The sequence below is a fragment of the Magnolia sinica genome, chromosome 4 (assembly GCF_029962835.1).
Source record: "Magnolia sinica isolate HGM2019 chromosome 4, MsV1, whole genome shotgun sequence".
NCBI classification, from domain to species: Eukaryota; Viridiplantae; Streptophyta; class Magnoliopsida; order Magnoliales; family Magnoliaceae; genus Magnolia; species Magnolia sinica.
The window spans coordinates 114,428,683-114,443,062 of record NC_080576.1 but is presented as its reverse complement, the minus strand read 5'-3'; the positions used below and the strand labels follow the sequence as shown (position 1 = coordinate 114,443,062).

Sequence of the window (14,380 nt, the reverse complement as noted above, 5' to 3'; positions counted from 1 at the left end):
AATTCACCACCTAGTAATCCATTAAATGGATGTCAAAACGTCATTCTTAAATTGTGATATGGATGAGGAAGTCTATATGGAACAACCTAAAGGGTTTGTTCAACCCGGGCAAGAGAAGAAAGTGTGTAAACTGGTCAGATCTCTCTATGGGCTCAAGCAAGCTCCTAAACAATGGCATGAGAAGTTTGATCAAGTAGTACAATCTAATGGTTTTAGAGTAAACCAAGTAGATAAGTGCATATATATATTAAAGGTAAAATCATTATCTGGCTATACGTAGATGATATGCTAATATTTGGACCAAATGAGGACAGTGTGAAAGAAACTAAAAAGTTTCTAAGTACCAACTTCGACATGAAGGATATGTGCAAAGCCGATGTAATATTAGGTATTAAGATTTATAATCTTAATGATGGAATAGCTTTAACACAATCTCATTACCTAGAGAAAGTGTTAAAGAAGTTTAATCATTATGATAGTAAACCGGTTTCAACCCCATTTGATCCGAGTATTAAATTGGTTAAAAATACTAGTAGATGTAAAGCATAACAAGAATATGCGAGTGCTATTGGGAGTTTAATGTATGCAATGAATTGCACTAGACCCGATATAGCATTCACAGTAGGAATGCTAAGCAGGTATACTAGTAATCCAGGACAAGTACACTGGAATGCGATTTCGAGAGTTTTAAAGTATCTAAGAGGAACCATAGACTACAGACTGCATTATAAATCATATCCCGTTGTACTTGAAGGCTATAGCGATGCAAGCTGGAATGCAGATAGCATAAAATCTAAATCTACAAGTGGCTGAATATTCACTCTTGGAGGAGGAGCAATATCATGGGCATCAAAGAAACAAACGTGCATATCTCACTCTACAATAGAAAGTGAGTTTATTGCACCTGGTGCTGCTTGTAAAGAAGGTGAATGGCTAAGATACCTACTGTTGAAAATTTCATATTGGCCAAAACCTACTTCTGCCATTTCTATCTTTTGTGATAGTCAGGCTATTCTTTGTTGTGCAATGAGTAAGACTTATAATGGTAAGTCTAGAAATGTAGGTCTAAAGCATAACTTTGTTAAAGGATTGCTTAGAGATGGAGTAATCATAGTGGAATATGTTAAATTCATCCTAAACTTAGCAGATCCCTTAACAAAAAGTTTATCAAGAGATCAAATAAGAAGAACCACTAAAGGAATGAGACTAAGATCCATAAAGATGTAACTTTCACTCTTGATAGTAACCCTACCTATGTTTTGAAATATAGGCTACGTTCAAAGGGACAAACAAGTCAAGTATGTGACTGAAATATACACTAGAAAAAGAAAATTTGAGCCTCATTCCAAAAAGTCTAGTGTTTGGTTTCTGCATTTCATTAGAGGTTGAGTACTAACTCTTAATAGATCTATAAGCAGACTTTGCTGAGATGAAGCAGAATCATCTTTGATAGATCTACCTATATGAGTAGAGAAGTGAGGCCGCTTTTGAAGAGATTGAGATCGTCTCTAGAATACTCATGAAATAAGAATACGCACAAGGCCAGAAATATGCGAACTTTTAGATCTCCAGTTATATATGAATCGATATGTGCTATGTGTTCGGTGAGTCATATAAGGTCCTTAGTTCAAGACTAATGGGTTACTAAGTACCTGCCATAACTTTGATACATATACACTAAAGTAAAGGTTCAAATTCAAAATATACCTTTACTTATGTACCTATTTATACTGATATGTCATTCGTTCTAGAATCTAATTTTATTTTTAAAATTGTGAGTGATTGTTGTGATTTTTTTTAGAATAAAAAATAAATTTCAAAAATAAAAGTTATTTTTAGAAAGTAAATAAATATATTAATTATTTAAACTTTTCATAAATAGTGTGTATAGTCAGTCGGTAAGAGAAGGAGTTTTTGCTTATGCAACCAGGGTTCAAATCTCCTTAAGGACGGTGCTTCGCACCGTCCCCGCACACGCGTGCGTGGCGTGGGTTGTAGGGCTGCTTGGGCGCTTTTTAGTGCTTTATTAGGCGCACTTAGCACTTCGGACGTTCACATCGTCGCAAGGAGCAATAAGAGCCTTAGTTTTTTTGGCACACGGTTCAATTTTTTGGGCCATGGTACCCTGATGTTTTATTACCTTTTTTGCTAATTGAGAGTAACTGTGATATGATTGTACATGTGGCACTTATGCCATGTGTTGCTTATGTGAATACAGTTTTTCCTATTGGAATAACTGCTCCTGTCTGAATGGGTACAGAAATAACTGCCATATGAAATAGAGTCATATCCTTTCATGGAAAGGCAATAATTTGCTGTGAATGGGTATGGATTTCTTGAAGAGGCTCTTAAGCACCTTTTCAGGAAGAAATCCATGATCCTTCAGTTGATATAAATCCTGGATACTATAATCCAGAAGTACAGACTCTTAATTCTTAACATTATATTATCTTCTGTGCAATTACTCTCGATCTAATCTCTTACTAAGTTTTTTCTGAACGTCTTAAGGCATATCGGTGTCAAAACTAGAGATCTGTTCAACACTTAAATGTGCAAATTTTCGTGTTGAAAATTGGATTGAGAGTTCATTGTATCCTGAAGACAATTTGTAGATTTCCTTCGTTTGCACTTGCTAGAATTTCCAGAAAAAGGGCAGCAAATCTGTCTTGAGAAATCGACTATTCAAGTCGAGCCTTGAACCCGATAGATCTGATCGTTTTCTTCTATCCTCCGTTGTGTATTGGTTTTCTAACATTAGGAAATGAGACTGATCGACTCGCCTTGATCGAATTCAAGAATTGGATATCCGAAGCTCCTTTCCGGGTATTCAGTTCATGGAACGATTCCCTCCGTTTCTGCAACTGGAAAGGAGCTTCACATGCAGTCGCCGGCATCATCGAAGGGTTACTGCCTTGAATCTTCCGTCTTGCGTCCCATAGATTGGCGGGGCCCATCTCACCTCACATAGCAAACCTCACCTTCCTCAGGAGTATCAACCTCTCAAGCAACAGCTTCCATGGCGAAATCCCACATGAAATTGGCCAGCTCTTCTGGCTTCGGATTCTTGATCTGTGTGATAATGAGTTGTAGGGAGGAATACCTGACAACCTGTCCCACTGCTCCGAAATCAAATCCATCCTTTTACACCAAAACAAGCTTGTGGGTAGAATTCCAATCCATCTTAGCTCTCTATCAAAGCTTGTGTGGTTGAATCTTGGCCGTAACAATCTCAACGGCAACATTCCACCATCACTCGGTAACCTCTCGTCTCTTGTTCATCTCTATATACCTGACAACAATTTGGAAGGAAGCATTCCAGATGAGTTAGGAAGGCTAGTGAAGTTAGAATTTCTTTGGATTTTTTTAAATAACCTGTCCGGTCTGATCCCACCATCAATTTACAACCTCTCATCCATTGTTGGTTTCTCGGCGGTAGGTAACCTACTTCATGGAAATCTTCCACCCAATCTAGGTCTCACCCTTCCTAATCTCAATTATCTTTTCCTCGGCCAAAATGCATTTCGCGGACCAATACCAGTTTCATTACCCAATGCTTCAAGACTTACTCAGGTTGATTTTTCTTCTAATAATTTTAGCGGACCTGTGCCTGCAAATTTTGGAAGATTACATGATCTTATTTTCTTCAAGTTAGCTGATAATAAGCTTGGAGGTGGAGAAGGAGACAATGACTTGATTTTTCTTACTTCTCTGATCAATAGTAGCTGTTTGGAAGTATTAGATGTGGTTTATAATCAGCTGAGAGGAACTCTGCCTGCCACCATCAGCAATCTCTCTACCCACCTAACCTCTCTAGGGTTAGGAGCAAACCCGATATCTGGAAGCATCCCAACAGATATTAATAATCTCTTCAACTTAAATAGATTATATATATTTGAGACCTTTATAACTGGCACCATTTCTGTTGGTATTGGGAAGCTTCAAAATTTGGAGGGCTTGGTATTGTACAGCAACAGACTTTCAGGACAAATCCCATCCTCCATTGGCAACATCACTGGCTTGGTTAGACTCACTCTATTTCAAAATCGTTTGCAGGGAAGTATCCCTTCGAGTCTTGGAAACTGTCGTCGTCTTAATGTATTGGGTCTTTTAAGAAACAAGCTCAATGGTACGATACCCAAAGAAGTTTTCAGTATTCCTTCGCTTGTCGGACTCCGTGTAGGTGAGAATTCTTGGGTCGGATCTCTACCGTTAGAAGTTGGTAACTTGAAACAGCTTAATGAGTTGTGGGTTGATCACAACAACTTGACAGGTGAAATTCCCAGCGTGCTAGGCAATTGTGTGAGTCTAAAGATCCTCCAATTAAGTAATAACTTCTTTGAAGGAGTCATTCCTCTGTCTTTGAGCAACTTAAAAGATATTAGATCGCTAGATCTTTCTTATAATAACTTGTCTGGGCAAATTCCTAAAGTTTTAGAGAAATTACCATATCTGCAGTATTTGGACTTATCTTACAATGATCTTGAAGGTGAAATCCCAATTCAAGGCATTTTCAAAAATGCAAGTGCATTTTCAGTCCTTGGAAACAACAAGCTTTGTGGAGGTATCCCACAACTACGGCTGCCGGTGTGCCCAAAGAAAGCCTCTAAGAAACATGGAAGGTCGATTTCTCGAAGAGTAATATTCTCCGTCATCGGTACAGTTTTGGGTCTGATTCTTTTATTATTTCTCTTTTCTACTCTTTATTGGGCTAGAAGAAGAGCCCGCAAGAAGCCTTTGCCAGCCTCTTTCTTGGAGGGTCAGTTTTTAAATGTTTCTTATGCGGATCTCTTTAAAGCAACTGGCGAATTCTCTTCAGACAGTTTGATTGGTGAGGGAAGTTATGGTTCTGTATTCAAAGGAATTCTAGATCGTGATGAAACACTTGTTGCAGTGAAAGTTCTAAATCTTCAACGACATGGAGCTTCAAGGAGTTTCCTTGCTGAATGTGAAGCCTTGAGGAATATCTGGCATCGGAATGTAGTTAAAATCATAACTGCTTGCTCCAGCATTGATTTTAAAGGAAATGATTTCAAAGTTATAGTGTTTGAGTACATGCCTAATGGGAGTCTAGAGAAGTGGTTGCATTCAAATGTACGTGGGCAATATGAAACGCCGAGCTTGAACCTTATTCAAAGACTACATATGGCCATTGATGTTGCCTCTGCATTAGAGTATCTTCATCACCATTGCAGCACGCCGGTGGTTCATCGTGATCTAAAACCAAGCAATGTTCTACTGGATGATGACATGTGTGCCCACGTTAGTGATTTTGGGTTAGCAAAGCTCCTTTCTGATGCTGCCAGTAATACATCTCAAGATCAAACCAGCTCAACTGGTATCAAGGGATCCTTTGGCCATATTCCTCCAGGTAACAATTTCATCAATTTTCTTTTATCTTTTTAAATGTTTTGCAAAAGTTCTTAAATCTGAAAATTGAAATGTCATTTTTTTAAAAAAAAAATTGCTTGTTTTATTGCTTCTGTTGTTACAGTTAGCACCATAAGAATAAATAAAAATGAACCAGTGCTCCCACAGCACCACAAGTTATGACACTTAAAGGGGCAATCCAATTCATTAATCTGGATTAGCCATCACATCAAGTGCACATTTCATGGTATGCCATGTAAAGATCACATGATTGGATATTCACATTTTCCATCAATTTTCATATCACTTTAGGACATGGTCCCAAAAAGTGAGGTATATCCAAATTTCAAGTTAAAAACCTTTTAGGGGACCAAAAGTTTTGAATCAAGATGTTATCAGTGTTTTCCCTCCATCCAGATATGTGCCACCTTATCAATAGGTTGGATGGCAAATAAACATTAAATGGTCAATCACCTCTGTTTTCCTGTGTTGTGGTCAACCTTCGATTCATCTGCCTCATTTTTTGGATCATGCTCTGAAATGAACTTGCAAAATGGATGAATGGCGTGGAGATACAACACATCGAGGTGTGCCCTGCAGCCAGGCCCTAACCCACTAAGCTATTACCCCTGCCTCACATAATCTGCGCCCATCCTAACCGTCCCATCCCTCGTCTTCCAAATATGAACGGCTTAAAAAACATGGTCAGCTTATAGCCAGATGAATCATCCAATCATCCATGTCTTCCAAATATGAATGGCTTTCCCGACGTATTGTGGGCATTGATTAGCCTGAAAATGGAGAGGGTTTTTAAAACCCATTTGCGTTCCTTCCCAATCAGATCGATCGCCGAAATTTGCCGATTTCTCGGATGTCAGCCATGGCCGGCCTCTTCCTTTTCAACAGATAAAGAAATTGGGTCTTTCGAAGATCCCTTCCAACATCAGATGAAATCGTGGGCTGCTGGCGAGTTTGCAGCAGCAAGCTCCTAGAGCTTCCAACCTAAAACTAATATATAAATACAATCTGTAGAGGATTACTTACATATCAAATACGCCCTAAAACTCTCGAACTAAATCATTTTATAAAATTTATACTTGCATTACCGCAACTAAATTGCAATGGCATAACTCAAAAGAAACTCACGGTCACGGTAAGAATGAAAGATTGGATGATAGAAAATTCATTTTAGTATATTTTGTTTCATTTTAATTAAGATAGATTTCAGCTAAAAATGCATCCAACGATTACACATGCAAGGTCAATGGATAAGCGATTAGAACTAATTGTTTTTTTTCACCGAGTTACAAATTTCAATGGATAAGCAACTAGTACTAATTGCTTTTCACCCAGTTGCAATTTTTTTTCTTTCTTCTACCCCAATGTTTGTAGTAAGACTTTTTAGTTATACCTTGATTTCTTCATGCTTGAAAAGTTCTAAATTATTCCTATGCCCATGATGGCTGTCATTTTTTAGGTAAAAACCTAAAATCTATTTTTATTTAATTGTTGGAATGAAACCTTGATATCTCGATAATTCGAGATGTGTAAATGACAGAGTATGGAATGGGTGGAAAGGCATCTAAAAGTGGAGATGTCTACAGTTATGGTATCCTTCTTTTAGAGATGTTCACAGGAAAGAGACCAACTGATGATATATTTAAAGACAGTCTAAGCCTCCGACAATTTGTTGAGACAGCTTTACCTGATGGAGTGATAGAGATTGTAGACCCACGGCTGCTCTTAGAAGACGTTCAACCTCTCAACAATGGAGAACTAAAATGCTAGAGTGCTTGGCTTCAGTGGCAAAAATTGGCATTGCATGTTCTATGGAATCTCCAAACGAGCAAATGCCAATGAGCGATATTGCCGCAGAAATGCATGCAATCAAAGACTTATATCTTGCGGTTAGGATTCACTGAGATCAGCAAGGGCACAATTGTTGGGCCAAGATTTGTCTTATCTAATTTATTATTAAGAAGTTGCGACTAATCATGGAATGGAAGATACATAGGTTTGGGTTAAGATGCTCATCCTTTCATGGCTGTCCTGGTCCCCTTTTGCCCTTTGGATGGGCTAATATGGTGTTGGGTTGTGTTTAGTTGGTTCTTTTATATGTTTTGGTCTTCTCTGTGGTTTTGGTTATGTGTTTGCTTTGCTTTGCGGTTGTGTAGTGGGGGATTGGCACCCTTGGTATGTAAATTATTTTTGTTTCCACATCAATAAAATTACAGGTAGTGTTCTCCTACCTATTGGGAAAAAAATTAAAAAGAATGCTTAGGTGTTGAAGTTGCGCAATGAGTTTTATTTAGTTTTTCAGCTTGGTATTCCTTATCTCCTGGAGATTCTTGGAAATAAAGGATTGTAATGTAAGATATTGTTTTGTTTTGTTTTTTTTTTGTTTTTACACACACACACACCCCACACACTCACACTAGTGGAATTTCACCATCTATGGGTACTTGAACCCTTGACCAGGTCTTGAAACTCCAGAGAGTCTACCACCCGAGCAAGAGTAAGGACCCATATACTGTTTTGTTAAGTAATGATTTCCTACACGTCGTTATGGCACAAAAGAAATGAGTAGAAAGTCGAACTGGCTACTGATCTTGGTAGCATGATCTTATTGATAGCATGGTCCTGATATGTCTGCATGATTTATCAATGGACGGCTAAAAACAAAATGTTCTAGCTGTCCAGTTCAATCAAAGCAATTGTTCAGAATCATGGGCAATTTTTTATTTTTTTTATTTGTAAGGAACGGTGGAATCATTCCACCTGAATTTTATAAATTCGAAACTGGGATATACAGCCATTCTGACGGGTGCCAACAAAAAGGTTCCTGACCCGCCTATCATATAGAACTCCTAAACAAGGCTAAACAGGAAAACAGAAAGGAAAAAAAAAAAAACCAAAATTGGAGGGCCTTGAGTAGAGGTAGCAGCATGAATTGAGCAAATGAGGCTGGGCATCACCGAGCCACCGAATCCAAAACAGGGCAGAACTTCAAAAGCCAAAGTAGCACTTAATAAATCATGGGCAATTAAAGGTGAGATCGAAGTTTTGATAGGTGTGGCCCAGTCTTTTTGTCGAGCCCACCTCTTCTCTGGTTGTTGTACATCCCTGTTTATATTTACAAGATATAGGGGCGAGGACCCTCTTTTGAAAAAGAAAAACGGAAAAAAGAAAAAAAGATTTAAAAAAAAGGTGAGATAGATGGTCCAAATGATCCACTTGGAAATAGCATTCTATCCATCATTTTTTTAAAAAAAAATAAAAAATAAAAAAATTTAAATTTCTTTTACACTCACTCACACCACATGGGCACTTGATCTAGGATCACAGTATTGAAACAGAGTCTGTTTACCATTGAGTCATAGAGCCGGACCCACTCCATCCATCATTCATTAATCGGCCAACTCATCAGTGTAGCCAACAGTCCACAATAAATGCAAATGCATGGCCCACCTAATGAGTAACTGGTCATGTGTGTAGGACTCATTGGTCTCGCCAACTAATATTTTGAAGATAGCTCCACAATATTCAGCATTCACACGTGGAGACTGTGTTGGCCTGTTGCCTACTTCACGACGATCCACGTGAAATATGGTCGTACTTATCAGAAGAACTATCCGCATTGGACCGTCCCTGATTACTTATTATCAATTTATTTTGTTAGGATTAGTTTGACTAATACACATTAATTGTATGTTGGCATTAATTCTAAGATTTAAGTATTGGATTGGCTGTATTTATTTATTTGATTTAGACCTGAAGTAAGTTTACACATGGTAGGAGAGGCTGGTTGTGAAGCTCTGTTTTCTTGAGGGTGGGTATAGCCTTTTGTTTTTTTTTCATTTAGTGTTTACTGATTAGGCGATATGATAGGTGAGGCCCTATGTTTTGCGTGGAGCCCACCTGAAAGTCTAGTTTGTACATCGTCTATTCATATTAACAAAGATATAGGGACGTAACCTTTAAAAAAGGTTTACAAACGGTAAGCTGCGTTGATTGATGGAAGGTATCTAGTAAATGTAGTTTGATTGGTTTTTGAATGTTGAGAATATATGGATGTTGGTGTTAAATTATTATTTGTGAATAATAATAGATAAGCCTAATGAAACTTAGAATGAACATAACCCTTGCTTTTAAATAAACCGTGTAATTGATTGGATTAAGTACACCCAGCGTACGAATTGCAATCCAAAACTCGAGTTTGAGGGTGTGTATACTCTATACTTGGATTATGAGACGTGACATGTAGACTTACACGAAGGTCCATTGACAATAAGGTCAGCATCATCCAATGGGAGCCCTTTTTGAAACTAAGGGCTTCCAGATGGATGGGTATCTTCACATCCAACGGCCTTCTACTAAAGTCCATTGACCATGAGTTTAGAATCATGGAATGGGAGCGTGTTAGGTGGCCAATATATAGCATCTAAATAAACAGTAACCACCTCTTTCACCAGATAATAAAGAGAAAAACTTTGATACTCTGGTAGAGTATGGAGGATTCAGAAGCACTTGTAAATTACTTAATTAGAAATTACATTTTAACATATAAGTAATACAAATAAAGTGGTCTAAATTGTGTATTATAGTTTAGATGTATCATGAACCAAAAAAAAAAGACACATGTTTTTTTGTATTATCTAATTATTAGATTAGAGGACATTTATTGGACGGTTCAAAATAAAAATATCAAATGGTGATGAATCAGACGATGAAATATTTGTACAACCGATCCGATTGTCAGATTATAAATTGGCAATAGTAGGTTCCAAAATTTAGCTGGCTTAAGCTGAGTAAATGTGTGGCACATATGCCATTTCAAAGTGCCTACATATCAAGCCTCACATGCAGTTGGGGTATCAACTAACACCCCAGTAATAAAAACCTGAGTTACTGAGCATCTTCCACGGTTTCACGGGCAGCTTTTACAGAGAATTCAACCGAAGGGACTTGAGCCCTGATGCATCTATCTTCCACATCCCAATTACCAAAACCTTCTTGCTTGATGTGATCTATCACTGGTTGGGGAAGAAGATTTGACAAAGCTCTTTCATTTCATGAGAGAAACTGTACAAATACTATGGACATTTGTGAGAAAAGGACCCTGAGGAAGCCTATCGTAAAAGGCCCCATTGCAGGAGCGCAAGGGGCTGGAAAAGGAAAGAAAATGCAGGACCTAGCATGGTGTGGCCCCTACTCGTGTTTTGGAACGACTTATTTTTGGATTACTTCCTAACCTGAGTTGGTTCCCACGATAGACGGGTTAGATGTCTCACACATCATGGATTCATGGTAGGCCTCACACAGGACCGGAACCGACCAAACGGTCCGGTTTGGTCCGGTTCTAGAGTGCACCGGTTCCGGTTCCGGTTCCAAAAATCCAAGAACCGGTGACAACGGTTCGGTTCTCGGTTTGGGGGTATGTAGAACCGAACCGAACCGTGAACCGATCCGTGGAACCAAACCGTGGATCTGATCCGTAGAACCGAACCGTGGAACCGAACCATGGAACCAAACCGATGTATTTTAGCATACCTTATAATTATTTTCTTTAAAATAATTATTTTCGTAAATGTATTTTTACACACCTTATACAATATCTAAACCATTCATCAAATGGACCACAACATAGATGGACATGGGCTTGCAATTGGGCTGGATTATAAAAAGCCCAGAACCGTGGAATCGCTACTCGTGTTTTGGAACGACTTATTTTTGGATTACTTCCTAACCTGAGTTGGTTCCCACGATAGACGGGTTAGATGTCTCACACATCATGGATTCATGGTAGGCCTCACACATATTTTTGTTGCATGTGATTCCTACAACTACGGTACGTGCAGTATATCGAGAAAGTGAAAGAGAGAGGATTTGTGCACACCCAGCAGGCGTACTGTAGCGGTCCATCATTTCAATGAACTTGATTCGCACTTTTCCTGTTAATCATCTATTTGAAGGTCACCTGTTGAGGAGGAAAAAAAGAAGAAAGAAGCTCATCAGTTGAAGCTTTGGCATGAACGGATCTTTAATCTGAAATTCATGGTGGGGATCAGATCAAGCGTCTAGATCAACATGCTATGGCCTCACTTCAATAGATTGAAGAGCTGCAACACAGTTCCTACAATAACCAAGTGTCTGTACCTGACTGACACCGAAGCAATTTCATTTGATCCAAAATCGTATGCGGATATGCTGACCACAGAGGAGGTTTCGCCACTTAGCACCCGCGATCCGCTGGGCAGGCCCGGCGGCACTACCGCCGTGAAAGGAATGCAAATTATAAAGTGGTGTTTTGGTCCAGTAAAAATGTGCCGTACGTATAATAGTCTGATAAAGTGAGTTTTGAGAGGTAAAGAAAGGATGGTAAGTTAAAAGTGAGGCATACAGTCAGAAAAAGCTCACCTGAAGCAGAATTACCAAACCGGATTCCAATCACAAAATGACTTTACTCATCCATCAGCTATTTTCCAAAAATCCCAAAATTCAACAGCCCAGCACTTGATTTCATCCCTTCGTTGAGCCCAACACTTCCCTGTTATTGAATCCGCCATGCAAACTGACTATAGCAACAAATGCACCGGCTCAAACAGAGCACCATTCAACCTCTTGCTCTTGAGATTGGTGTAGGAAACTTACAAACATGACTGCTTATTCCTTTTGTGAAAGTTTTATTGCCATTACCATGATCCTCCGGTACCACAAGGCCTAGACGCGTTCGCGTCCTTGCCGAGGGCCGCACCGCAGTATTAGAGCCGCTGGAAATCTCCACTCTTGAGAAACCAAGATGGGCACATTGATTTATGCCATCCAAAATCACGCCCTAGTGTTAGAATCTGCATCATCCCTTGATTGCTGTTAAAACTTTCATTTGTCTTATACATGTTTAGCTCACATGATCATCAGATCAGGTCCATCTTTTAGATGGGACATCTATTCAATGGGTATCACCTGATGGGCACGTCCTATATATCATGCCCATTTATTCAATGGGTATCACCTTATAGGCATTCAATGTGTGTGGAATGATGATCAACATACCCGCATCCGTTGGTTTGTTTTACAACTTGACGGCAATCCAGCCATCTGATGCGGCTAATTTCATAGCTAGTACATTCGTATGATAGGAAATTTGCTGACTAATATGTCTAAAAACAGCGTAGTCTAGCCAGGTTCTTCCGCTCGCCTACACAATAGCACGTGTGAAAAGTGCATGCCTGCGAACGATGCGAATTGTAAGTAGGAACCAGGAGAGGAGGGAGAGTACACGTGTGGTGTCACCAGAGCCTCTCATTTGGCTATCCCTACACTCTATATGCCTTTTCAAGAGGGAACGGATTGGCTACTCCCCCTGACACCAGACCCGTGGCTGGTGGTCTGTGCTCTGTGGGCCCCACCATGATGTACGTGTTTCATCCATTCCGTTAATCCATTTTTATAGATCATTTTATGGCTTTACACATAAAATTTTAGGGATATAAAACTTAGGTGGGCCACACCACAGGACAAAAATAATGAATGGATATTCACAATTAAAATCCTCCTAAGGCCCACTGTACTGTTTATTTGACATCCAATCTGTTGATTTGGTCATAAAGACCCAGATGAAGGGAAAAAATAAATATCAGCTTGATCCAAAACTTTTATGACCCCCAAAACGTTTTTAATGGTCAAAATTCATTCAACACTGTTTCCTGTAATGTGGTCCACTTGAGATTGAGATATACTTCATTTTTTTTATCATATTATAAAATGATATATAAAAATAGATGGACAGCATGGATGACACACATACATCATGGTGGGCCCCACAGAGCACCGACCACCAGCCAATGGCTGGTGTCAGGGGGAGTAGCCAATCCGTTCCCTTTCCAAGAGCAATGTTCCGGTGCTGTCGCTACAAGTTAAAGCCCAGGCCAGCACGTTGACGTTTGGCTGTTCATTTGGTACGGCCTGTATTTGATTTATATGTAAATTTTCGGTGCCTGTCGTATCAACCATTTCCCGCGGGATAAAGTTGAACGGCGTTACCCTTGACTTGACTCGTGACGTGGTTTTTAGATCTGGAGACCGTGAAAGATACTCAGTGACTCAGGTCTCTATAATTACTGGGATGTTAGTGGATACTCCAGCTGCGTAGGAGGCTTGATATGCAGGCACTTCAAAATGTTGTATGTGCCATACATTAAATCTAACTTAAACTGGGTAAATTGTGGAATCTACTTTTGCCAACTATTATAGTCTGACGATAAGATTGGCTGCAAAATCTGTATTACTTATATGCTAACCATGTAATTTTTAAGTAAAACACAATTTGGACAGCTTAATTTGTATTACTTATATGCTAACCATGTAATTTTTAAGTAATTTACAAGTGCCTGCCAGAGTACTATCAAAGTCCTTCTCTTTAATATCTCATCAAATGAATGTTTACTGTTTGTGTAGATGCCATTGACCACCTAACACGTCTTGGTTAATTGATGAAGCCAAACTGGTGGGCCAAAGAAGCCCCTGAGTTACGAAATGGCTCCCATTGGATGATGCTTATGGCCAATATATGGACTTGGATGTAACCCCATTTAGTAGAAGATTCTTAAACCTTTATTCATGAAAGGGACTACCACTACTTTGTTTAGATGCGCTTTAGAGATCTTTTGCCATTCACCACCTTTCACATTGCTCAGTGAATTGGTGATGTAGTGAATTTAGTGGGCACATCCATGAGAGCCCTTAGTTACAAAATGATTCTCACAGAAAACCCTTTGTTACGAAATGGCTATCATTGGATGATGCTAACCTTATGGTCAATGGACTTTGATGGAAGCGATCGTTTGATAAAAGATGCTCAAGCTTTAATTCGTGAAAGAGACTGCCACTACTTTAATTGTTTAGATGAGTCTAGATCCTTTGCCATTCACAACCTTACTCATGGCTTGGTGAATCAATGCAGTGAATTTAGTTGGCCCGCCCATGAGAGCCCTTCATTACAGAAGGACTCTCA

The 14,380-nt window shown here is 39.2% G+C and overlaps 1 protein-coding gene across 1 annotated transcript; it reads left to right on the top strand.

The window, feature by feature from the left end:
- The first annotated feature begins 3,016 nt into the window (after positions 1-3,016).
- Positions 3,017-7,155, top strand: LOC131244313 (probable LRR receptor-like serine/threonine-protein kinase At3g47570). The gene is made up of 3 exons (XM_058243942.1): positions 3,017-3,040; positions 3,091-5,368; positions 6,926-7,155. Exons 1-3 carry the CDS (start codon positions 3,017-3,019, stop codon positions 7,153-7,155), a joined length of 2,532 nt encoding a protein of 843 aa, XP_058099925.1.
- The last annotated feature ends 7,225 nt before the right edge of the window (positions 7,156-14,380 follow it).

Coding starts and splice junctions, on each gene's coding strand:
- LOC131244313 (XM_058243942.1), top strand. CDS start 3,017: ATGGCGAAATCCCACATGAAATTG. Junction 3,041..3,090: donor CGAAATCCCACATGAAATTG/GCCAGCTCTTCT, acceptor AATGAGTTGTAG/GGAGGAATACCTGACAACCT. Junction 5,369..6,925: donor CTTTGGCCATATTCCTCCAG/GTAACAATTTCA, acceptor TGTAAATGACAG/AGTATGGAATGGGTGGAAAG.